Here is a 26,557-nt window from a genome sequence, read left to right as displayed (position 1 = left end):
GAGACAGCAGCAGGACAGAGGTAGAGGTGTAAGAAGTACAGACTTTCATGTGTAAAACGAATAAGCTACAAGGATATACTGTACTGCATGGGGAATATAGCCAATATTTTATAACAACTATAAATGGGAGCATAACCTTTAAAAATGGTGGATTACCCTTATACACCTGAAACTAACATTGTAAATCAACCATACCACACCCCCAAATATGCATGTATATTTTTAAGATATTGGCAACACAGCTCAAAAACCATATGGTCTGCTAGTGGCTGAGAGCATGACTAAACAATTTCAACACTAGTCTAGGTTGCAGTTAATTGTCAAATGAATGAAACTTGGGTCTGTTTGAAAAAGCCCAAGAAAGAATATATGTTGAGTAGAAAATCAGTTTCCTAATTAAGGGTGGATTAATTTCACTTCATGGTGGCTTAGATTTATGACATGCCTTGTGCTCTGTACAAAGACCTGATGTGTCACATGTTCTGTGTAAAAACAGAAGGATCCATTTGTGGAATTCTTCTGCAACCGCTCCAGCAATGCAAGAACTGCTTGAGTGAGGAATTCCAGTTTGAAAGGGTAAACACATTGCACTGCAGTTAACTAGAAGAGATGTTGGGCACTATAAATAATCTGATTTTCAACTGACCCAGGAGCCTAGGTGCACACTGCCATGTTCACAGATGTGGGGGCTTATAGGCCTCGGGTTATCTTTTGAGATGCCAGGTTCGGGCAGGTAACATCTGTGAACAAAAGGAGCAGGATCCCAGAAAGACACCCCCATCAACAGTGATGGATTTAAGTTGACACCTGCTTCGCTGTTGCAATGAAGAGGGAGCTGGCAGAAATATACCACACTGTGGTATCCACACCCCACCCAGAGGGCTGCTGGGCTCAGGTCAGGTGTTGCCTTGAGGGGTTGTAGATCTCATGTATTCTGAGTTTTAGGAAAGTTGGAGGCTTAGGTTTTTATGTATTTCCAATTTAAAAATGTTAGCATCTAGTTGACCTGAAACAAACATTGTACAAACCAAATACCTGTGTGAGCGAAGATTTGGCCCAGCACCCGCCAGTTCGCTACCCACGGGCTGCTGTTTCTCTACCTGCCCCCGGCAGTCTGCGAGCTCTGGGGCCCTAGAACCTTGGAAAGGAATAGACATGTTCATAGAAGGGCAGCTGGAAAAAAGAACACATGCTCAAAACTTGAAAGATGAGGGCTGAAAAGTGCTACTCAGTGAATTAGTATCTGTGAAATCCTTTCCTCATTATTTTTATCGCATATCCTAATACAAGTCATACCTAGATAGCATATTAAAAAGCAGAGACATACATGTTTCAATGCTGTTCTCTTGAAACATCCCATCTTCGCCTTCTCCCAGAGTCCACAAGTCTGTTCTATACATCTGAGTCTCTTTTTGTTTTGCATATAGGGTTATCATTAGCATCTTTCTAAAGTCCATATATATGTGTTAGTATACTGTAATGGTCTTTATCTTTCTGGCTTACTTCGCTCTGTATAATGGGCTCCAGTTTCATCCATCTCATTAGAACTGATTCAAATGAGTTCTTTTTAATGGCTGAGTAATAATCCATGGTGTATATGTACCACAGCTTCCTCATCCATTCGTCTGCTGATGGGCATCTGGGTTGCTTCCATGTCCTGGCTATTATATAACCAGCCCAGGTTGGGTACATGAGACAAGTGCTCGGGCCTGGTGCACTGGGAAGACCCAGAGGGATCGGGTGGAGAGGGAGGTGGGAGGGGGGACTGGGATGGGGAATACATGTGAATCCGTGGCTAATTCATTTCAATGTATAACAAAAACTACTGTAATGATGTAAAGTAATTAGCCTCCAACTAATAAAAATAAATGGGAAAAAAAAAAAAAAAAAAGGCAGAGACATTACTTTGCCAACAAAGGTCCGTCTAGTCAAGGCTATGGGTTTTCCAGTGGTCATGTATGGATGTGAGAGTTGGACTGTGAAGAAAGCTGAGCATCTTAAGAATTGATGCTTTTGAACTGTGGTGTTGGAGAAGACTCTTGAGAGTCCCTTGGACTGCAAGGAGATCCAACCAGTCCATCCTAAAGGAGATCGGTCCTGGGTGTTCATTGGAAGGACTGTTGTTGAAGCTGTAACTCCAATATTTTGGCCACTTGATGCGGAGAGCTGACTCATTGGAAAAGACCCTGATGCTGGGAGGGATTGAGGGCAGGGGGAGAAGGGGACGACAGAGGATGAGATGGCTGGATGGCCTCACCGACTCAATGGACATGGGTTTGTGTAAACTCCGGGAGTTGTTGATGGACAGGGAGGCCTGGCATGCTGCAATTCATGGTGTCGCAGAGTCGGACACGACTGAGCAACTGAACTGAACTGAATACAAGTCAGGCATTGCTGTAGGATTAGATAAGGGGCATTACAATAGTGAATGAACCACAGTTCTGCTGCTCTCTTGAAGCTTATCTTGAAGCTTATATTCTATTAATAAAAGAAAGTCAGTGACAAGATAAGGGAAGTTCAGATAGTGGCAGGCATTATGAGAAAGTTAGGGCTACCTAAGAAACAGAACATGATGGGGTGGGTGAGGGGGAGTGTCAGAGTGGCTTGTTTTTAGATAGGGTGTGAAAAGAAGGCCCTTCTGGAGAGACGACTCTGGAGGGGGGACCTGAACGATGATCTGGAGGAAAGGCATCCCAGGCAGGGAGGACAAGTGGGAAGACTTTGGAATAGAGGTGCACACTTGAGGAAGAGGAAACGCCTTGATGGATGGAAGAAGCTGGCAAGGGTCAGGTCTTACACAGCCCAAGTCAAGGGTTTGTGGAGCAAAATGAGAAACCCTTGGAAACTTTATGTATTAGAGCAACATGTGATTAATGTTTTAAATAGATCATTAAGCTACAGCTTGAAGGGCTGTGGCAAAGACCTACAGATACTACAGAGATGATAGTTGATACAGAGGAAAGGAATTTGATTACATAAGCAGGCAAGGGAAGAACTTCCTCTGTTCTTTGAACTGGATTGGAATTATTCTGAGCAGCGGTGGCAAAAAACAGACGGGTGAAAAGGACAGCTGTTGATTTCATGCTTTAATTATGAAAAGCTTGTACTGTTAATCTCAGTGAGGTAGTATTCGGAAACAGCTATGTTTTTTGAATTGTGTTCACAGGAAATGTAGAATTCAAACTTTTCTAAGTAGTTCGGTGCTTTCTAACATGAATTGTTTGGATTGCAGAGGTAAAAACTAGAACCCCATTATATCTAACACATATACTACACACAATGCTATGAGGGCCAGTTTGCAGACAAGAGTTTAAATGACTTGCCGGGTCACCTTAGTAATGACTTGAATGCAGAACTGACATGAAAGCCCTCATTCACTTTGTTCCAGAAATGGGCCAAGTTTCCATGGCTACAGACAGTGAGCTGTGACTTCCAGCTACAGGAGTGACTAATTCTAGGGGATACAGGGAATTGAGACCCATGGTGAAAGCTGCTCCCCTTCCAGTGTTCCCAGGAGATGAGTTTCCTTATCAAGTCACCTGACATTCTCTCTCAGCACTAAACCAAAGCTCCCAATGTGTGCATTCTTTTAACGTGATTTCTTAAAAATCTAATCTTAACCTTCATGTTTACTTATTACAGTCCATGGTGCCAGGGGGCTCCCCTGGTGGCTCAGAGGGTGAAGAATCTGCCTGCAATGCAGGAGACCCAGGTTCAATCCCTGAGTTGGGAAGATCCCCTGGAGGACATGGCAACCCACTCCAGTAGTCTCACCTGGAGAATTCCACAGACAGAGGAGCCTGGCAGACCCCAGAGTCCATGGAGTCTCAAAGGGTTGGACACTTCCCCATGGTGAGCTAGGAGTTGGCTCTTGGGACAAATGAGTATTATTTGTTACTATGAAATTATCTTGTTTTTGGACATTTTCATGAAAAAAAAAAAAAAAACTTCAAATTTTTAAAGGAGGCTTTTTATGCAGATAGCATGCATTAATATGGGTTTAACAACTGATGTTAACAGTGACAATATTTAAAGCTATAAAGCAATTTAAATTCAGGAGAGAGGTCATTACTTTTATGATAATTTTAAAATGGAAAGATTAAGAATTCCACTGGTCTTTCTTTAGGATTAAGATGTCAATTGTAAATGACAAATGTAAAATTCTATAACACAATAGGACTTGTATTAAGAATTATTAAGACAAATAACATCTTATTTGCAGATGTGCAGCTAGAGTGGGAAATAAAGGTTAAAAGAACAGATACAAATGGGGCACATATGTTCATACAAGCAGTAATGTTTCAGGATCAGGAACTTAGGTGAGATACCTGGTTTATGAGGCAGCAATTCAGTATGTTTCAAAATAAACCACCTTGGGATCTATGAGAAACAAAAAAATGTGTTTAGGGATACCACAGGGTTACAATCAGCCAACCCAGAATATGAAAATTACAAGACAAATGACCCAATTTTTCAGGGGAAAAAAAGATGGACAACTTGTGATTAAAACCAAATACAGACCTTGTTTGAACAAACCAACTATAAAACAAACAGGAAACTTGAATACTAAGTTAGATGTTAAAGTAAAAAGGTTGCCTGACCTAGAATTGATCATTGTTTTTGGAGCTGATCGGTACTCATCCCTGTAATTAAATGTGGGTTCAGCAGCATGATTATTAAACTCTTGACAAGAACCTAAACTCTCAACAACCTAGAAAACGGATTCAGTAACAGCACAAGACACTGAAACTCTCACAATACTGTTAATCTACTGTACTCTAACATAAAAAAACTTCACTCACTCCCAGAAAAAAAATAGCACAAAAATTAGGGCAGAAGGAACAAAGTAATCATTCCAAAGCAACCTGTAACATACAGTTCTTACCTCACATGCAGGTGTATCTTTTACCTTCATAAACGCCTTCACCCACATGCTATTTCCAAACAAGGATACAATAAGAATTGCTACACTATTAAGAACTCAGGATTTGTTCAACAGGGTCTTTGTTTAACAGGTCATTTGCCTTTCTTCAATGTTGGTCTTGGAAAGAAATGTCACTATTTAGAGGCAGTTTAAGCTTTTTAGAAATATTGTTACAGATCAGCAACATGTATCATAAAAGCACATATAGAAACAACAATGAACTATTACCTTTCCGGAAGTTGCTCATTCACACTAGGTCATGTTAGTTTTTAGTTAGGAATGTAACTGACTTAAGTACCATACCGACACTTTTATTTCCAAGTGAGCCTCATCTCTCTGAGGCTTTCTACTTTTTCCAGCCCCACTACCCACCATTGCAGAACGTGTTTGGAAATCTTTGGAGTCCTCTTCAGAAGTTGTAACTACTTTAAACATCCTTATGGCAGTAAATCTTCATCTCTTTGTGGGTGTGTTTGAGTTTTTGAAACAGCAACAAATCATTTGGAGCCAAGTCTAGTGGACAAGGTAAGTAATCAAGATGGGTAAAAATTCGAATGGAAAACTTAACTATAAAGTAATATTTTATTACGGCTTTTTAAGGTCTCTAAATTGACTTCCAAAATATTAGGGAACTCGCAAGTAAATAATTTTAAAAATACTCTTGGCTATAGACTTCTGGATTTTTTTGTGATCAGATATTCCTTTGCACAGCCAGGCAGGATGGGGACCGCAGGGGCAGGAGTTGGGGGATGGGCTCACCTCCTAGCCTAAATACCTAAAGAAAAACTTAAAAGCTGAATAGCTGGTGCTAATTTGCTGTCCTATTGAAAATTCTGGTTTGTTCACCTTCAAAATAGTACTTAAACCTGATTTAAATAACCTTATGGTACCATTTATGTGCAAATCAAATCTTGACAAGTTTCATGCCACAATAAAACATGTAATGTACACTGTTGGGCCAAACCCATTTGCTTTTTCCACCTATACAGGGGAGATTTCTAAGAATTACATTTTAATCTCACATATAACAAGGAAAGAAACAGGTCTGTCAGAAAATCAGTACAGGCATTTTACTATCAAAATTTTTTTTTAATAATTTATTTAAATAAGATTGAAGCAGTTTAGAAAAACAAGATTTGTATTTTATTTTCTTGTAAAAATCTTTACACATGCAGACAAACCAGTGTTAAGAAAGTATTCACCATCATTTAAACAAATAACCACTTAAATAGAACAGTGTCTGCAAGTTTATCTGTATAAAAATAAGATACATTTTTTACAGAATTCACGCTCCAGTTCTTATAGCAATAAACAATACACAACTATAATAATTACAATTGAACCTGACCATGGTTTTCAATTAGATACTGCTAGGGCATTTTATGTGCAAAAAAAAAAAAAAAAAAAAACACCAAAAAACATAGTCTTTTTAAAAGAAAATGTCCTCAGTGTTTCTAGAGACCTAGAGGGTTTAAGAAATCAAATCCTAATCAGTTTGCTTTTAATATTTTGATTATGAGTCCATACATCACACTGTAGATAGGCAAAATCAGGAGCTGATGCAGGCTCAAAGGAAGAAAGTCAGCGTCTGTGCCTGCCATGTCCTGAGCGACTGCCACCATGGTGCTTGCCTTTGTGGGATCTCTCAAAGGAGCGAGATCTTTCACGCCTGTCCCTATGATGTCCCCTTTCATGCCTGTGTTTCTTGACAGCATCTGAGTGATCCCGAGACTTGCTCTGAGATCGAGAACGAGACTTTTTCCTTTTATGACCATGTCTATTTGAACTTTTTAAATCATCTCTGGTATGCTTGGCTTTAAGGTGAGGAGAGCCATGATTATGATGTCTTCTTGGGCTTTCACTGTGACTGCGGGACCTGCTTCTTGATCTCGAGCTGTATGTTCCCGATCGACTCCGCCTATTATTATAACTTAGATAATAAAAATTTGAGGTTGAGAGTCAGTTTCTACTGGGAGCAAATTATTTTTGGTGGTGGGTTCATAGCAGGTTCAAAACAAAACCACTGTATAGTGACAGACCAGACTGAAGATGTTTAATAAACTTCCCCACCCCTCACTACCTCTCCTTCAGCCTGTTAACATATTAAACAAATCTTAAATATACTACATCTATATTCCAAGGAAGGGAGTAATTCGAGTATCTTAGCTATTTACTGAATTATCTCCCATGTGCCCCAAAGAACCACTGAAGAGCCACAAGGAGCCGGCCATCTAATTGTAAAGTTAACTAGGGAAAGTCTTTGGCTATAGCTGACCTGATTCTTCATTAGTAGTAAGTGGCTGGCCAGGCTGTACACCTCTCCAGAAAACAAAAGCGAAAACCAGAACAGAATGCCGTATACTACCATGAAACAAAAAAGCCACATGCCACACAGCGTATCTCCAAACTCGTTTCTGACAATTTACCCTGTATTAAATCTAGCCTAACTTTGAAAATAGTCCATGTCCAATTTTTTTTAAAAGCCATAACCTTTTAAGACTCCAAATAAGGCTGCTTTCCCCAACAGAGTATTTACTTACTGTCTTCTTGGAGTATGTGATCTAGAACGCGATCGTGTTCTTGACCTTGATCGACTTGCACTTCTGCTATTTCTACTTCTCTTGCTGTCTTTTCTTACACTTAAAAAAAAACACAATCTTTTAGTTATGTATATAGTATTAGAAATTAAATACATAAAAAGATTCCACAGGCCATTTTTCTAACTCAACTATACTCACCCATTGTAAGGGCTTTTAGAAGCCTGTTGTCTATCCTCGGGTTCTTTTTTTACTGTCTTCACATTAACGGAAATAGGTGACTTCTCTTCAGCTTTTACTTCTCTTGGTGATGCTTTTAAAAGAACATTAAGGCATGTTAACTATTAGATTTTACAGAAGGCCAAATAGGTTTCTAAATGTAACCAAGTACCATTCAATTTTATCAGTCCTTAGTTGGCTGTCGAGAGAAAATAGGAATATCTTAACATCACTGTTTCTATGCAACTTTGAAATGCTAAAACTTACTAATAACCACACATTGGCAGTGCTTATTATTAACCTTACATGGTTTAGAGGCTGGAGAAAATCCACCAAGAGTTGAAAGGGCTGGAGTTCCATCAGGATTCAATCCCTTTGCTTTTAATTTGGCTTCTTGTAAGGCAACTTTTCTTTTCTCTACTTCTTTTTCCAGCAATTCATAGTTTGGCTGTTGGAAGAAAGAGAAGTTAGTATTTCTCTTTTACAGAAATTTACGTTCTTAGCACTGACAAAATATTAACACAAATACTGGTAAACAGAATTACCTTTTTTCTGGTATAAAGCCTAAGCGTTTCTATGCAGATCTCTTGGATCTCCTCTTCCGTCGTACCAAAAAGAAGAAACCAATGGGGACGAGTTGGCAATGGAATCTAAACCATAAAAACAAGATTCGATGAAATTTTCAGTTTTTATTAAAACTGCTAATTCCTGTGATTTCCTATTGGACTATACAAGATTCACATGTCTATATATATATTATGCACCTACCTGAAGAGCTCTAGCTGCAAGGTAGATGCAAGCACATGCAATAGTCTCTGGTTGAAATCGAACAAATACATTGGTTCGAAGACTGTCATTCATATAATTCCTGAAAAATATTTCAACCATAAGCTTTGTATGTATACAAATCAGTTCCTCTGAAGCTTACATAAAATTGGAGACTCAATCTACTTTATTCTTTTTTCTTCTCATATTTGTGTTTTCAGTATTCTAGCATATAACAATTCTTAACTCAAAAAGCAGTGAGAGATAAGAATTTAACACTAGAATCATTCATGTCTCCCAAATAGGACCGAAGTCCTTTAAAATAATTCCATATTAAAAAAATAATAATTCCATATTATTACTCCACATAGAACAGTTTTTTAAAAAAACATGAAAAGCAATGCTCCGAAAGTTCCGACATGATTAGTTTCAGAAATGACAAACCACTCCAACAATACTTCAAGCCATTAGTTATTGACCATCTCTCTCCTTTATCCACAATGAAAAGCAGTGTCAAAAATTCAATACTGTGATAGGGATAAAAAAGCATTTTCAGTAAGCACGCACCAAATTAAGAAAACTAAGCTAGTTCAGAAAACCTAGGTTGGGAAGTGAAGAGCAAATAATATATATAACAGCCTTGTTTATATACAAGTGTGACTAAATATAAATAAAAGCAGTAACTACTTCAGTTAATAAATTACTGGACTTTTATAATAGTGAACCCTCCCCACAATATTCCTGAAGTATTGAATAAATTTTACAAATTGTTCAAAAAGTTAAACTAAGACTGTTTCTTAAAAGTCCTTAACCCGTGAAAACTGATAAGAATCTGTTTTATAGAACATATATCAAAGTCATGCATTTTATAAAAGCAATGAGACTTTTCTAATATTACTAATAAAGAAGCATGGCAGTCGTTAAGTCCAGAACATAAGAATTACATCACTTAAGTACTGCACATCAACAGTCTTAAGACAGTAGTTGTGGCTGAACCACAAACTCCTTTTTTTAACTTTTAAGTCAGCACTACAAATCACACATCTTTAGCTCTAAAATCTAAGTTTTCGAGTTCTATGTTAAAATTAACAGCTCTTTAAAATGAAGTACTTCTTACTTCTAATACCATTGCCTCCAATAGCCCAACAGCTATACATTCATCAAGAACGGGAATGGTGCCCATTTTAAGCTGCTGTTTCCACTGGTAGAATTCATGCTATACAAACTAAAAATAGAAATCTAGTCAAACTCCTAGCAAAAATCATTTAAGTAATGGCTGGACAACAAATCTATCAAAAATGAACTATTCATTTTGATAGTTACAGGTATACATTAAATACATAGGCATGTTGAATAGTTACTTCTAGAAGCAAATATACAAATCCTTTTGACAACCCGACAGAACTAGAAGATGCTGCCAGATGGATATGGACCACTTCAGTGAATCTCGGATGAGAGCTTGCACTGGATTGGCTGGAGAGCAGGGCAGCCAATCAGGCCATCCTGAGGTCATGGGCTGAAGTGCAGAGGGCAGAGTTCTATGACTTACCATCATGGACTACCCTTTAATTAAAGAGTAGAAAAAAGAACAAAGTTAAATTGAGTTCTCCATTAAAAGTAATTAGTCAAGCCAAGAAAACAGGAAGCAGAAATAAGCATTATTTACCTTTTGATTAAAACACAAAAAAACAAAAAGCACCAAAACAAACTTCTCTCATCATTTTGGAAAAAGGGAAAATGAAACTTACTTTATTTCTGCTTCTGTTTTCCTGGCTAGGAAAGCAACGTAAAAAGCAACTTACCAGGCAGTTTGAACCAGGGTTTGATTACGTTCACATTCTAAGACTTGTAAATACATAACAATGATCTGAAGGACAAGGGAAAAAAACTTAGTTTAGCATATCGTAAGTTCTTTCAAAGCACAGAGTTCAATGAACATTAAGTAACTGAAAATGTTAGGAGCAAGTTTTAATTCATAAAAATAATGAATAATTGGTCTGCATGAATAATACAGACCAACCTAAATTTACCTGATATACCTAATATGTATCAACCTAAATGTACCCGATAGTCAATGTAGGTTTCTATGTTACTAAAGTTCACATGGACATGAAATGTTCCAAAATTGTACAGGAAAAAAGAAGATAAGTCATCTAAGAATAGTATCTAATTTTTCATGTGATAGGAACTGATTATTTCACTTAATTTCCAAAGGTACAAAAACCCTAGAGACTGTTTTAAAGTTACACAATGTGTATGATGCATACTATGCACAACTCAGAGTGGGTATTATAGTAAGTAACCAAACATTTCTACAGTGAAGCTTACCATACTAAAGTGTGATAAATTTTAAAAACTCAAATGAGTTTACCTCAGCTCAGATCTTTCTGGACCATTATCATCGTTCTCATTTCACAATTTTAGAGATGTGGAATCTGAGGCACAGACTTTTCTGCCAAGGTCACACAGCTAAGGGCAGAAACGCATTTCTATGTGCAGATGGTCCTGTCCCCAGAGAACCTGCTCTCATTATCATTGTGCTATGGCTTATGCTGAGCATATGGGAGCCAAGAGACGCTGGAGCAACCTAAGAACACCCAATGATGCCAGAAGTGAGCAGCCACACACTCTAAGCCGTTTCACTGTGCAGAAGGTAACACAGCAGCAGGCACTTCTGCAGACACGCGTGTTTATTCATTTCATGGCTGGTATGTAACATTTCCATTCTCTAGTGTGAACACTGGGTTACCTCAGAAGCAAAAAGGACTTATCTACGCCCACATAATAAAAAGATCTGAATCCAAGACTTTCTCATTTTACAGATCATTTAAATTCCAAAGAGTTGCTTTTTAAAACCAATGGTTAGTGCTCAAAGACAAATTTGCAGGAAATAAAATTTTAAAAGAACAAAATCCTAATACTTACGACTGTAATTTCTGTATTCTACAACTCACCTTATGGGGATGCTTGACATGAACACAAAATCCCAATTCCTTTAGCACCCTCCTCTCTGCCTTGATAACTTGATTTTTGGTGTTAATGTAGTTCTGATCAAGGATCAGGGGGCTTGGAGTCCTATAGTTTGTAAGAAATAAAATCAAAACTGTTTTGCACATCCCAAAAATTTTATTTGTGGTATCTCCATTTTCCCTTCCAACCAACTATTGGCAACAGAAACCAGCTTTTTAAACTCCTGCAAACAAGTTAAAAGCATTAATCTTGTGCTGTCCAAGTTATGCTAATTAAATATATACTTTCTAGACTCACTTCCTAGTTTACTAACAAAACCCTGAAATGAAAAAAATTTCGGTCTAATGCTCTTAGATTTATCCTTGGTTTTTTTCATCCAGATGTATTTATATTACATAACAGCCTGATTTATTTTCACAGTCTCATTAGTCTCCACAGACTAGAAACAAAATTAATGTGCTCTTGCACATATGTATTACAAAGACTTCACAGCTCTTGAAAATATGTATTACAAAGACTTCATTAAGAATAGAGTGATTTTACAAAATATCCACTCATGATTAGTTTAAGACCAAAGCTAAAATTAAGGGAAAATAGGGTGCGTAGCTAATTCAGATTCCCCTAAATGAGCAGTTGATTTGAATAAACTGATCTGAGTCTCTGTTAATAATCTGGAAACTAAAGATTCAGCTCAATTACCAAAGAAATGTTTTTAAGAATCAGATTTAACACTCAAAGTGATCAATATAACCAGGCCAAAATTTGTTCAGTTATTAGCCAGCATCGTTAGTACACAATGCAGGAGAAGGGAAGACCAACTATAATGAAGAAACTGAAACAGCACGTAAGGTCTGTGTACCAGACCAAAATTGACAGCTTTAAAAGTTATGAGAGAGGCGATATATCTGTGGTTCAGTGCTTTGGGGGAAAAATGCTTTCAATTAAAAAACTCTTAAATTTAAGTCTTAAAATAATAAACTAGTTTCTTAATGAGAAGTCAGTCAGGACTTGGAATTTTTCTTCTTAAAGTTTATGAAAGGTACCAATGTCCTTCGTTTGTTACATTCTTAGATCCAACCAACAAAAAACACTTTTATTTAGAAGCTGATTTTAACATGGGTAGAATATGTAAATATTTTCCCCCATACTCATTTTCAGCCAAAAAATCCAAGAGATTTTGCTCTGGGAAGAACACAACATTTTAAAGATAGTCCTCTGAATACTGCCCCCACTTTTCCTTTCACTATGGACACCAAATCCAAAAAAACTTAATCTTATAATTTTATACTACAATCCACTTGAAGATCAGAAAAGAATCTGAAATCAGCTATATTACCCTGTAATGTATGTTTCCAGAGTAAAAAAAAATCAACTCATTTATTTTCCTCTTTCTCCTGTTTCAAACTATAAAACCGCAACGCTTAACTAAACTATTTCTAGCTTTTCTATACTATCAAGTTGGATATAAGACAAAAATTGGCAAAGCTGACAAGATGGAAAACAGCCTGTTAAGGCTGAAAGTGGCCTTCACTCAATTCAGTTCTTACAGCTTTGAAAGGTGAGAAATGAAGCCACATTTTTCAGGTGGGGAGGAGACTGATTGCTAACATAAAAATATAAATAATGAACCCATTTTATCAGGACAAACAGGCTACGAGTTCACTGTTCTTTGGAAAAAATAAATGAGGACAGGGAAGCCTGGTGTGCTACAGTTCATGGAGTCACAGTGATTTGGACACGACTTAGCGGCAGAGAAACTAATGTGTACACAAAAACGTGTTCAGAGATCTTAAGGTTTATCATTTCTCAATGTTATAACAGGAAATCTGGGGAAAAGTGAAATCTACTTAAAGAACCAACTCTTTAACCAATGGACTGGTTATCTGATGATAACCAGGTATTCATTAGGAGACAGAATACCTCTGGTGGTATAGTTACACACCACCTTCTTAACACTTAAGGTGCAACTCAAATAGTAAACTACACCATTAGAATCTTTATAAAATTATTATGAAAAGTTTTGTCTCTTTTTTTCCTGTTTGTGTTGAACAAATTTATTTTATCTCTTACCAAACTTGCTTTAAGAGTTATTCCAAATTCTATTAGAAATTCATTTTCTTACAACCAACTCAACATTTGAATTATGGTTATCATCTGGTCCCTAATCAGGTTTAATCACTAATTCTGCTTAATTAGTTATTTTCTATCTATTCTGTATAATCTTTACTTTCTCATTTTTTGGTGTCAAAATCCCAATATTAAACCAATTAGGGAAACCAAACCCACTCCCTCCTCAACTTCTTGCTTAGGCAATAGTAACCACTTGCAATCTTCAGTCCATTTTGTGGATGTATATAATCTGATACCTTCACTGTTCAGAAGAGGTTTTACCTCACAATGAAAGGAGACTCAATGAACATGTAACTTATCCTACTTACAAAGACTACTTTGTATCACAATTGTATCCTCAAATAGCAGCAGTAAGAAAATGTTCAAACTGCCTAAGCAAATTGTTTCTTTGTATTAACAAAGTATCTACTCAATTCTTTACCTGGCAACAAGCACATCAAATTTAATTAAGGTTTGCTAGAATTTGTTCCTCATCAATTAGGTAAACTTTCTTTCCAATAAAAGTTTGAAGAGGTTAACATTTTAAAATCTTTTTAAAAAACCTGCTTAAAAGAAACTTTCATCTGTTCAGAAGAAAGTAATTTTCATGATAAAAAACACCCAAACCTAACTCCTACTCTTCTGCTTTTGTCAAGACTTTTTCAGATTAATTTGTATGAAAAGAACAACTCTCAAATTTTAATCTTAGTGCAAAGTTTTGGGTTTTGATCATTTGAAGTTTATTATGGGGTCTCAGATTAGCTATCTTTCCTTTAGCATGATCTCAAAAATACAACCACAACACAAATTTAGGAGATTCAAACATGGTTTGTCTTACTCATGTGGCACAAAGGACCAAGAAAACGTGGAACAAATTCTTTGAGACTATACTTCAAGGAGATCAGTTGTTTCTTCCTCAACATACAGAAATTTGTAATTCCTACTTCAAAGGAACATTCTTTGGCAGTGTTTAAACAAACTAAAGGCCATCTTTTAGAGCCACCAAAATAAACTGTGGATGAAGACTGGACTAAATGACAAGATCACTTAAGACCCTTCCAATTCTAATCTATGATCTATATGCACGTTGAAAATACCACACCACATTCACCAATAAGTGGGCTGCTGCAGTCTTTGAATATCTGCCTTCTTTTAGACAAGGCTTATAGCATGAAGCTAGGTGCCTTAAAACTACAGAAAACCCTTAATTTGCTGGAAATATGCTGCATCTCAAAAGCAAACTATAATTGGAAACTATTGAAATGAAAAAGCTCTTTCTGAGCTTAAAAAAAATTCTTAAACTACAAAAAATGACGAGAAAAAAAAATCACATAATTCAGAATGGAGCTTGGGCATCAGTTCTTCCTAAAAGCTCCTCTAGTAATTCTTATAGTCAGCACTGAAATACAGCAACTTTTTTTAAAAGTCTACAAAATTGATGCTTGTTATTAGCAAGGTCACACTACAATTTAAAGCTATGCATAAACTAAAATAAATAATACCATTAAGACAAACTTATACACTTTACCTAAAGTGATATTAATAGTACTCTTTTAATGACATTAATCTAAAAAATTACTAAGCTATCGTTCTAATAACTTGGACAGCAAAGACAAACGCTTATAACAAGAAACAGGAGTTTTTCTAAATGGTTCACCAGTGGCCAACCTGTTAGTCCCCGATTCCAGTGACCTATTCTCAGAGCACTGGCTTCTCCTTGGGGATTTTCGATACTTCACTCACTGTTGCCATGACGACAGCTTCATCGCTATGTACCACTCCACATCACCCAGGCTTTGGTAAATGTAGCTGGTCGCTGTATAGTCGGTTGCAAGGGAAAAAAGAGTTGAAGTTAATAACATATACAAGCTACCTGTCTGAGTAAACTTGTAATATGCATAGAAACACTTTTACATCCTGCTTTTTTAAAAAAGGCTTCCATGCAATTAACAACTCCCTTTAAATTTCATGCTGTAATCAGACTTCTAAGACTGAGACACAATCAATTTGTGATAATGACTAAAGGGGGGGGGGACCCGACACAACAGTCAAATCAGGTGAGATGTTTTAAATTCCAAGGTTTTCACAGTTAAGAGAACCTACTCAGACATCAAGGAAGAATACTCCATCTCAAAGAAAAATTTCAAAGTAGATAATAAATGATAATAGCAAAATGGTTCAAAGAATACTAACAGAAAACTATTTCCTTTAAGCAAACAGAATCCTTTGACTAAAGAATCGTGTCATTGTTTAAAACACCCTTAACAATCAACTAGATCTAAATATAACTTTTAGCTCAGACCATACTAAATTATCAATTTGAAAACTCCGAAGTTTCAGGGATTCCTCACTAAAAAGCTAGAAGACATTTTTAGATGCAATTAAAAAGTTAGTCTATCCCTGAAAATAAGGTGAATGAGAAAAGAACAGGAAAAAGAATGTAAGAAAACTGAAAACTGCTGTGAAAACTACCTGGGTAACAACATTTCAGTCTAAGTAGGCTAACTAATCATTTCAAGGCTACTATTCGCTTGTCTCTAAATAGTTCCATTACCAACAATTTACAGATTCAACTCATAAGGACCACTCATGGGAGCTATTAATTTGGTACTAACCAATGCCTAACCCCAGAATGACTTAAAATCTTTTTATAACTGACTTCCTTTCAAACTCAGTACAAGTTTATCTAGTATCACAACTTCTCAAAAAGTGAACAGAACTACTAATCTACACTATGTATGTACTAGAAGCATCTAGTACTAGAAGTCATCTGCAGACACAAGCAGCACTGTAACTAAAACTTTTTGGTACTGTCTCACAGGAACACATAAAATGCTAGCAGGTGTCCACCTATAAAACAACACTATTTTGGTTTCTACTTTCTTACTAGATCAGATAAACGGGCCCTATCTAAATGCAGCCCACTCAGTGAGACTGTTATCTGACCAAAACAAAATACCTGTTTAATCCCTTTGACTCCAAACTTTATCATCCTGCAGTCCTTTCAGATCCGGTATTATGGGGGGATATCGTAGTTCAATGTTGAGAAGTATTCTAACAAAAGCCAGCCTCAATTGGTAAAGAATTAACTGGAACTTCCAGTGGTAAGACAATCTACACAAAACTTCACCACAATATTAACTTGAACTGCAGTGTTTAAACTTCCAGCCTTTAGCCTTACAGAGAAGGGAGGGGAGAAATAACTTACAGAACACACTCACACTTGAGACAAACATATTCCCTTTCTTGATTAATCTTAAAACCACAGGACTGGCTTCACAGCACTGTTAGGATTGTCCATAAATGCAACTGCCTCTACAAACTTCAGGTAACTGGTTAACTGCGGTTTTTCAAATTATAAGTATCAGTGTGTTCCTACGTGAATTTTAACACCTAAATTAAAGTCAGTTTTCCCTTGCGTCGGTTTTAACTTGAGAGAAAAGAATGTTTTGATATGATTGGTGCACAGTTCAGCAGTAGCAAGAGATGCTGCATTCAATAATGCCAATCTTACCTTTTTCCTCTTAACTGGCGGAGGTGGTGAAATACATTAATCACATCTCTTATTCTTCTAGGTGCTTCTTCGATTTTTGATGCAAGATTTATACACGCCATGGCAACAATCTGGGGGGAAAAAAAGCCAATAAAAAGCTGTTAGATTATGGCCGGGCAGCAGCAAAGCAGAAAGAAGCGCCCCTCTCAAAGTCTACGGAACTCATTCTAATGAAAAACTTTCAGACACAGCTGGGGCATTTGGTGAAATGAAAGTGCAGTTGACATTTCTAGGACATAGACTATGCTAATGTGACGTTTCTTCTTATTGCCTGAAAGTTTAGTCGCTCAGTCGTGTCCGACTCTTTGCGACCCCAAGGACTGTAGCCTACCAGGCTCCAATGTCCATGGGATTTTCCAGGCAAGAGTATGGGGGTGGAGGCTGCCATTTCCTTCTCCAGAGGACCTTCCCGACCCAGGGATGGAACCCGGGCCTACCACACTGTAGGCTTTACCATCTGAGCCACCGGGTAAGTCCTTATTCCCCTTAATTTTCAATCCGGAGCCAAACTCAATCTCACAGGAACTCTCCATCTGATTGAAAATGCAAATTCTTGGTAATAAGGCACCTGGGCTCAGGCTCCATCTTCTGGTTCTCAAACTCTCTCCGCAAGTCCCTACTCCCCTATGGGTGAGAACTAGGTACAAAGGCCTAAAACTAACCACTCCCTTTCTGTAAAGGCTGGCCGCTGACACTACCCCCTCCTTACTTCCCATTTCCGGATGGAGAAATTCCCGCGTCGCCCGCCCCCGCCCTGCTTACCTCGAAACTGTGTTTGACGAAAGACTTGGAGTAGAAAAACCGATGAAACAACACCTGACCCGTTGCCATCGCCACCTGCAGACAAGAGAAGAGAACGGAAGCGCAGGGGTCAGGCGGGCCCGCACCAGGCGCCGCCGCCATTTTGTGCCTCTGCTCACTCCCCTCCCCCTCCCCACCGCGAACAGCTCCCGGGCGGTCCTCCCACCGCAAGGGCCCTCCCGCGCTCTGGCTGCGACCGCGGCTGAAGAGGCCCAGGGGGTGACCCCCACGCGGCGGGCCCTGGTGGTACCGGGAGGCAGCGGAGGGGAAGGTGGGGAGGGGAGGCGCGCCTGCCGGCCCGGGGCTGGAGCACTGACCTGCGGAAGCCGGAGGAGAATGCCGGCGGCCTGGATGAGCTCGCAGCCCAGGATGCGCAAGTCCGTCTCGCTGGGCAGGTCGAGCCCGTCCTGCATGGACGGGGTGGGCGATAGCCGCTCCTCCGGAATCAGCGAGTGGTCGATGGTGAGCGAAACTTCTGAATAGAGACGGTCGCCGATCAGGATTCCCCCCGTCGTGGTCGTCGTCGTGGTCGTCGTGCCGGAGCTTGAGCCGCCCGCGCTCGGGGCAGCAGACGAGACGGCGGTGGCAGCGGTCGCGGTCGGGTGAGGCCCGGACGCCATAGTCTCAGCGAGCTGCACGCACGCCCAACGCAGCCGGAACCCGGAGTGAGACTAACCAGCGTTCTCGGCGCGACGGATATTCCCGTGACCGCCGGGTTCTGGCCGCTTCACGCAGGGTGCGCTTCCGCCCTGACGTCACCACGCCCAGCCGGCGTGCCAACTAGTCCCTTCAGGCGGCGTCTCCGCCCGCGGAGCCTACGCCCGCGCCGGCCGCGGAGCGCAGGCCTCTGGGTGGGACCGTCGGGTGACCCGGATGACCTCTTCGTTGGTTCCGCAGAGTGGCTGGGGACGTGGTCTACTTACTAACACAACCTCAAACCGCCTCGCCTCGTTTGTAGTATTTTTAATCAAAAGAGTAATCAGGGAGCTTTACGAGATACCTTATCTCCAAGTTCGAGTCCGCAAATTTACTGTAACCCCTGCACAGTTTTGCTAATTCCTCTAGAACGTGCGTCCGTGTGCTCCCGTCTCTCTTCCTCTCCGAACTCTCCGCATTTGGGCGGCGCAGGTTCAGCGAGTACAAAGAGAGGCGGCGGATCGACCTTCGCCCGCATTGGCGGGTGTAAGTGGTTACTCCGGTGTCGTGTAGGGCCGAACTTGTAATTTAAAGTGACCCGCGAGGAATCTGGAGTGGGTTGCTTTACGGTATTTTTAGAAAACAGGAATGTGAACGACTTCGGTTCCAAGTGGGGGAAGAAAGCTCACCGTGAGCCTGTGATTCCCAGAGGTATCAAGTAGGGCGCAGGCTTCGTATTGACTGCGAGGGCGGCTGCTTTAGCGGCTTAGATTATGAAACAGGCCTGAGCCAGTGACCACGCCACGGCTTTCGCTAATCTGGAAAATCCCTAGTTTCCAAAAATAGTTTTAGGGCGAGCCCTTACAGAGGTAATTTGATTATGCCCAGAAAGGAGTCTGTGTGTTCCTGCGTGATTGATGCAATTAGTAGTATGGAGAAATCGACCTCCGGTGTATATATGGGATCGATTTCTCCCATATATATATATTTCCTCTGTGATATTAGTAGCTCTCCAAATTTCCTGAAGTTTGAAGTAAAAACAGTGATACCGATCCAAACTACTAGAAGCTAGAGCTAGACAAAAAGTATGTCTGGGTTTACTCCATTTTTATCCTACGCCTGAACCTAGGAGACATGGTCTGGAGATGAGACGCCCCATCGCCCATTATATAGCTCAGTTTTAAGGCTTACTTGGATTAATTATAGAAAGCGAATTGAAACTTCTACAAATAGAGCAAAGAGAGTTTGAATACATTGAAATATTTGTCAGTGACATCGAAAAAGCAAAACAACTCAAAAATCCTCATTTTAGAAAAAGCATTAAATCAACCTTACACCAGTATTTCTGAACTCTGGCTGCACTTAAGGATCTTCAGAGGAGCTTTTATTTATTTTTGGTCACATCGCAGCAGCTTGTGGGGATCTTGGTTCCCTGACCAGGGATTGAATCTAGGCCCTTAGCAGTGGAAAAAACTGAATCCTAACCACTGAACCACTAGAGAATTACCCAGAGGAGCTTTTAGAACATACTGATGCCTGAGTCTTACTTGTAGCAGTTAATATGATTGATTTGCAATAGGCCTAGGCAGTGGTTGAATTTTACCCATAGTCCAGGCAACTAGAATGTTCACCAGGATTGAGAAACATTGCTCAAATCAAGACACCTGACTTCTCTGCTCCTCACCTTCACCTTTGTGACTAGGCTGTTTCCAGGGAAACGTCCCTCTTCAATATTCAGCAGGGATCTAAAATTCTGTAACAAAGTTTGACATCTCTAAAAACTAATTGATGGTATGCAATTTTGCTGGTTCCGACCATCTAGTATGCAATTGTGTAGATACTATCAAGTGGGGAGTGCTTCAATTATTTAAAAGTAAAAAGGGAAAAAAATAAAACCTAATTGGTAATATGCTTCATCAAAACACTGAGCTTCAGTGAACTCATCACCTGTATTTGTAATGACTTGAGAGTAATGTAAGACTATTTCTTGATGTAACATTTTTCTAATATTAAGAGAATCTCCCACCATGCTTCTCCAGTAAGCTGATTTGGTGATGTCTTGATGTATTGGGTTGGCCAAAAATTTTGTACAGAAAAACCCTAACGAACTTTTTGGCCAACCCATTGTTTTATAATACATTTTTAACCTCCAGGTCCATGATTCATCTAAAAAAGTTCACAAGCATAGGAATGAGGAGTTCTGGGAGAAGGAGGTGTGGCTTGCTCTACTTCTGGTATCTTTTCCCAGAGGACTTCCCTGCTGCCCTCCTCCTGCATCTGGCAATAACTTCCAGAAGTGCATAACCACTCAAACTATTCGACAACTTTGTGCCCACTTCCCACTCTTTTCTGACTATACTTCAAATTGCATCCAGTTGAAGTTTGAGGTGTTAGTCGCTCAGTCATGTCAGACTCTGTGATCCTAGGCACTGTAGCCTGCCAGGCTCCTCTGTCCATGGGATTCTCCAGGCAAGAATACTGGACTGGATTGCCATTCCCTTCTCCAAATATTTTGTATATTCTTTCTTAACAGCAGTCCTAGTAGACCCTGAGTTTACCCACGTCTAAAAGGAAATCATTGATAATTAAAGTTGCATTTTAACTTACCAAGACCTGCAGGCTTCAGATGATGACTGAAAAGACAAATGGAATTATCTGTGACCTCTCTGAGGCTATTGAAGAATCATATTCCTGATGCTTAAATCCGTTCTCATGCCATTAGTCTCTGCAGTCTCTCAGGGGAGTGTATTTTTCATTATTATTTAAACTTTCAGTTTCTTTAATCCTAAAAATTTCATTAGTTTCTTCAGCAATTGGCTAACCATAAGTGGACTAGCAGAGTTTCAAAACACAACACTGTAATTTAGGCTAAGAGCAAATGAAGTATAAGTCCCCTACCAAGAAGGACGTACACTCTTAATAAAGGGCATGGTACACTCAGAGACAAATATCAAGGTGCCCAGTAAGTGCAAAAAGCAGTCAGAGAAGGGATAAGTCATTATGGTTCATGTCACCAGGGAGCACTTAAAACCTTAAGAAATTGCTAGTCAAGTTTCTATTCACAGCAGAAATCAGAAAGAATCTGACCTCACAAAGGAACGATTCGTATAGTTACATGACTTTTTCATTTAGTCCTGTGGCAGTTATATGGCAACACATTCTGATCAGCTTGCTCTCACCATTAGGAAGAGTCATTCTAGGGAATTCCCTGGCGGTCCAGTGGTTGGGACTGAACATGATTTATATGTAATTAACACTTAGACTTGTGCTGTTTGCTAAATCTTGTAACACTGGCCTGAGCTCTGTTGGCTCTGTGGAGAACTGGTTCTGGCACTTAAACAACCACCCATTGTCTCATAAAGGGATCCAACTGGCCCCCTTGATGGTCTAAAATTCTTTGACTGTTTATTCAGACATCTTGAACTGCAGACTACCCCTTGGTTATTTCTTCGTTATTGTATTTTAGTCACCAAGCCTTGTTCCTTCCTTGGATCTGCCTGTCCTGTTCTACTATATCTGCTGCCTTTCATGCCTGGACCACCACACTAGCTTTCTAAATGGTCTTCTTGCCTCCAGTCTCTCCCATCCTTAACTCATCCTGGGACATCTTAAATTGCTCTTGAAATATCAGCTTACTTCTTCCATTTTCTCAAAAAAAAAAAAAAAAAAAGTTGGAGATAATAGAAATCAATACTTTTTGGCAATTGAGGCTTTCCACAACCTAAATTTGCCCTGTCACTCATTTCCTCATCGAATTACCACCGCACCTTATTCCCGTTTCAACCCGAACCAAGATCAGCTGGACCTGTCTCACCAATATGTGTTTACCTTCCCGATTTCACTTAACCCTGCTTCCATTTCTCAAGTCTACAATATTCTAACTCCTACTTTATGATAAACAATTTTTTTTTTTTTTTTTTTGAGATACAGATGAAATTTCCTACCCTTTGCCAGGGGCCTCCTCCACCTGATCTACCTTTTATTAATTTTCTCCTTCTTTGGATTCTCTCCTAGTATGCATTCTGACACATGATTCCGTACGATCATGCAGTTACCTGATTACTTCATGGGTGAGCTTACTGACTCCTTAAAAACAGGACCATTTTTGCATTTATTGACATTCTCCACAGAAACCTATAAGACACTGTGTATATGGTAGGTACTTAATCAGAGCTTGCGGGCTGACCTACATGCTTTTCTCCTAGGGCCTTCCATAGGCTGCCTGGTCCTGCCTTCTCCGTTCCATCCGGAGGTCAGTCCTATCCTCGGGTGTCTGTCCCACACGACCCTCTCTCCCTAGTAGAAGCTACAGGTGCCGATTTATCCTGTTATTTTTGCAACACTTGGTAGATCAGTCACGTTTCCACTTCTGCTCTATGCTGTGTCTCACAGGGCGCTTAATAGCCCGCGACCTCTGTTCTACGTAGGCCTGGGCTGGGGAACTGGAGGCTTGTTGGAACTGCTGCACGCAGAGAGTTGCAGCAAGGGGCCAGGAACCCAAAGAAACTACACAGCGATGTTATCTGGTGACTGAGTGTGGACAGAGGCTCGGAGACAGTATTTGGAGGTGTGTCCAGAAACTGGGCATGTGTGGCTGAAAGTTAAAAGGCCGGTGCCAATTTGATGAACTGCAAAGCTAACAAAACCACAGGTTTGCTTTTGAAGTTAGTATCTAGTCTCATCTCTTTTATTCAAAAAGGAAACTAAGGTCCAAAGATGAGGCTGCAAATAGCTACTCAGTAAATATCTACTGATTGCAAATAATCCAATCAAGCCGGTCTTTGGATGGATTTATTCATAATATTTAGTGTCAGAAACTGGTCAGCCAGTCTTAAAGAGCTTATTAGCATGATTTCCAAACAGATCACATCAAGGAAGTGTGACTCCATCAACCCCTGGATTTTGGCCTACTGAAACTGATTTAGGATTTCTAACTTGAAAAACTGTAAAATAATATAAATTTTTGTTTCTTTATGCCCCTAAACCTGTTGTAATTTTAAATAGCAGTTATAGAAAACTAATGCAGTGAGATCTGCCATTTCCTGGTATTCTTTAAGAAATGCTTCTCAAACTTTAAGATGTATACAGATTACCTGGGTAGAGCCCGAAAGCCCCATTTCTTAAAAAAGTCTCCCAAGTGATGCTGATACTGCCAGTCTAAGCTATTCTGAGCAGCAAGGCTTTAGAGCACATTGGGTGATTTTACATCTTTTGCTAATCTCAGTATGGAGGAAGTGGAACCCAACAGCAGAAAGTACTGGAGGCTCTGGAGTTGACCCCAGAGCCCTGGGGAAAAAAAATTCCCTTCACTCAATAGCCATGCAACTTGAGGCAAATGACTAAATTTGCTTAAATTAGTTAAACAATTATTTAAGCTGTTTTCTCACTACTAATGGCTTCCCAGGTAGCTCAAGTGATAAAGAATCTTCCTGCCAGTGCAGGAGCTGAGGGAGACACAAGTTCAATCCCTGGGTTGGTAAGATCCCCTGGAGAAGGAAAGGGCAACCCACTCCAGTATTCTTGCCTGGAAAATCCCATGGACAGAGGAGCCTGGTGGGCTACAGTCCATGGGGAGACAGAGTCAGACACGACTGAAGCAACTTAGCACATGCACATTAACCACATATAAATGATGAATTACCAGTAAAATGAAATTAAAATGCAAGACTGAATTGTTTATTATTAGATTCAACACACACACAGTTCTGTCAAACTGCCATAACACGTTTTAGACACTTTCTGTCAATTTCTGTACTGACTGATGCCTGTAACAAACAGTTCAGTTTGGTTCCTGCCCATGGGCCACTCTTTGACTGCTATTACTGTTTAAATTTTTTGATAGTGAATAGATATTACTTATATAATTGCAATTAATTGTTTTGAAAACAAATCCAATTCAATCTAATAATAGAAATAGGGACACAGGACAGAAATGGTTCTGAGATAAGAGTAATCTTATGGACAAAGAAGGTGGTAACAAGAAGGTGATGTGAGATCTAGGTTTTAAAAGTTAGATAGGTATTTGTCTGCAGGGTGAGTGTGGAAGAGCATTTTAGGCAGAGAGAGACAGGTCCAGGACAGAGACAGGACAGGACAGGTCCAGGACAGTGGACATCTGTGTTCTAGCCTGCCTGTCATCGTCTCCAGTCTTTCCTTTTCCCTAGGGACCCACAGCTTCTCCCTTCTCTGCACAGGTGGTCTGGGCGGGTCTGACCTCTTCCCCAGCACCTCCCAGCCCACTTCCTCCTGGTGATTGGTTCAGGACAAAAGCCAGTCCAAGACTCTGTAATCCTGGCCAGGGGAAGACAGAAAGGTGCTTGTTCCTGTTAAGATTGCTGAGAGGAGGATGTAAGCCTGGCACTACAGAAGAGAACCAGTGACTGGACTGTCTCAAAAGAATCAAGAGCTATAAATCAGAGTACTACTAAGAACATTTATTTCTTCAAACCTTTCCAGTAGTTTCATTGTACTGTTTCCCTCTAACTGGGCCTAGGCAATATTCTATTTCTAAATATTCTGCTTCTAAAAATAGAAAGGGGCCAGCAAGTCCCTGAAAAATGACGTTTAAAAAATGATTCCATTTTCCTCTTAAGGACTGAGAGTTACAATTTTGAACAATTTAGTAGCTGACTTCATTTAGTAGTGTTTTCTATTTCCAATAAGCATTCAACATGCTTCTTTCAGTGCAAGAGCAGTCTTTCACTGAAGAAACTATTAGGAATAAGAAATCAGCTTCTCTGAAGCACCCTACATATTTGTCTTCTTAGTGGGAATAGGAGGTAACTTCTGGAAATCTGAGGACCACATCAGACATTTAGAACATTGTAAAATAAAAATAAGTGAGCCTCATATCGTTGCCATCCTTGTCACAACTCTTTTAGAAAAATTTCCTATGATTTTTGTCTTTTATGGTATTTTTTTCATGACTCCAGGTCAACTGTTTCGCAGCATATTCCTTCATTTGGAGTTGTCAGTGATTTATTATTAGATTCCTATTTTCCCAGGAATAATCCATAGTTGTTGTTGAATCTTCTTCCTCTAAGCTTCATAGCAAAGGGCACGTGATGCCCAAATCTTGGTTAATTTTGATTTAGTTAAGGTAGTGTCCACAAGATATATTCTCTGTAAAGGTACCCCAACATCTCTGAAATAGGTCATCTATGGGATGATTCTTTGATAGTAAATAACATACACAGTTTAATAACATCTTACATATATAGTTTCAAGAAAGAAAAATGCCTCAATATGAAACTTTGTAGATTTGGAAACAGTTATTTCAACAAATCTCTAGTGAGTACCCACTGAACTATGTTATGCTAAGTGCTCACCAAAGAGTGGAAGACAGACCAGCCAAAAGGAGAATTCAAGAGTGACAAGGACCACACTAAGCATGAGGAAACGGGAATCCAGAGAAACGAAAGATTTTAGGTGAAGAATTTCTATTGAGTGGTAGGGTTAGATTAGAACTCTGGCTCTTCTGATGACCAATCCAGTGTTCTTTCCAAGACAACATTCAAAGGCTCTATCATAATACTGCTTCTCCCTGGTTCAGTGTAACACCGGTTGTTACAATGAAAATAAATCACTTAACTATGTAACTAAAACTGGCTGCTGCAGTCCATGGGGTCCCAAAGAGTCAGACAGGTCTGAGCGACTGGACTGAACTGAACTGAACTGAAAACAAGCTTTCTCCGGGCCCACCATAGGATGCTTTAGAGAAACTATCATTAAACTAACTGGAGACCTAGTCTAGTTTTGTCTTAGGAAAATGTTTCCTCAGTGACATAGTGACAGAACCGGATATTGCTCATCCGCCACACCTTGAAACTCCCAGATTTTTCTATTCACAAATCAGGAAACAATTTAGAGGTTATCTAAAAGCCTCCCTACATCTTGAAAGCAATACTTACAGTTGACTCACAATTGCTTTATAGTGTATTGCTTTCATACAAATCACCAGTATCTCAATAGCAATCCAGGTAGTGCTTTAGGTAGGAAGTATGAATCAGTGGGAGATGGCTGCTGAGTTATCAACTGTTTTGC

General features: G+C 39.6%; 1 protein-coding gene across 4 annotated transcripts; it reads right to left on the bottom strand.

Annotated features, from left to right (window-relative positions):
* Positions 1–4,161: 4,161 nt before the first annotated feature.
* CCNL1 (cyclin L1) lies at positions 4,162–20,423 on the bottom strand. 4 transcript variants are annotated; one of them, XR_011487305.1, is made up of 12 exons: positions 18,196–19,288; positions 17,840–17,914; positions 17,039–17,148; positions 11,400–11,520; positions 10,248–10,312; positions 8,449–8,548; positions 8,226–8,330; positions 7,987–8,128; positions 7,663–7,774; positions 7,465–7,563; positions 5,297–5,437; positions 4,162–4,380 (listed from the first exon to the last, which is right to left on the bottom strand). XR_011487305.1 is itself a non-coding variant. In XM_020890124.2 (11 exons), exons 1-11 carry the CDS (start codon positions 18,496–18,498, stop codon positions 5,422–5,424), a joined length of 1,248 nt encoding a protein of 415 aa, XP_020745783.1. In that variant the 5' UTR covers positions 18,499–19,288; the 3' UTR covers positions 5,215–5,421. The 4 variants fall into 4 exon arrangements, 3 of the variants coding, with proteins under 3 accessions (XP_020745783.1, XP_020745782.1, XP_020745785.2); XM_020890124.2 differs by lacking the exon at positions 4,162–4,380 and having other exon boundaries at positions 5,215–5,437; XM_020890123.2 differs by lacking the exons at positions 4,162–4,380; positions 5,297–5,437 and adding an exon at positions 6,045–6,854 and having other exon boundaries at positions 18,196–18,651.
* Between the last annotated feature and the right edge of the window lie 6,134 nt (positions 20,424–26,557).

Source organism: Odocoileus virginianus, chromosome 4 (genome assembly GCF_023699985.2).
Source record: "Odocoileus virginianus isolate 20LAN1187 ecotype Illinois chromosome 4, Ovbor_1.2, whole genome shotgun sequence".
Classification (NCBI taxonomy): Eukaryota; Metazoa; Chordata; class Mammalia; order Artiodactyla; family Cervidae; genus Odocoileus; species Odocoileus virginianus.
The sequence above is the reverse complement of the archived record's forward strand: the minus strand, read 5'-3'. Positions and strand labels throughout refer to the sequence as shown.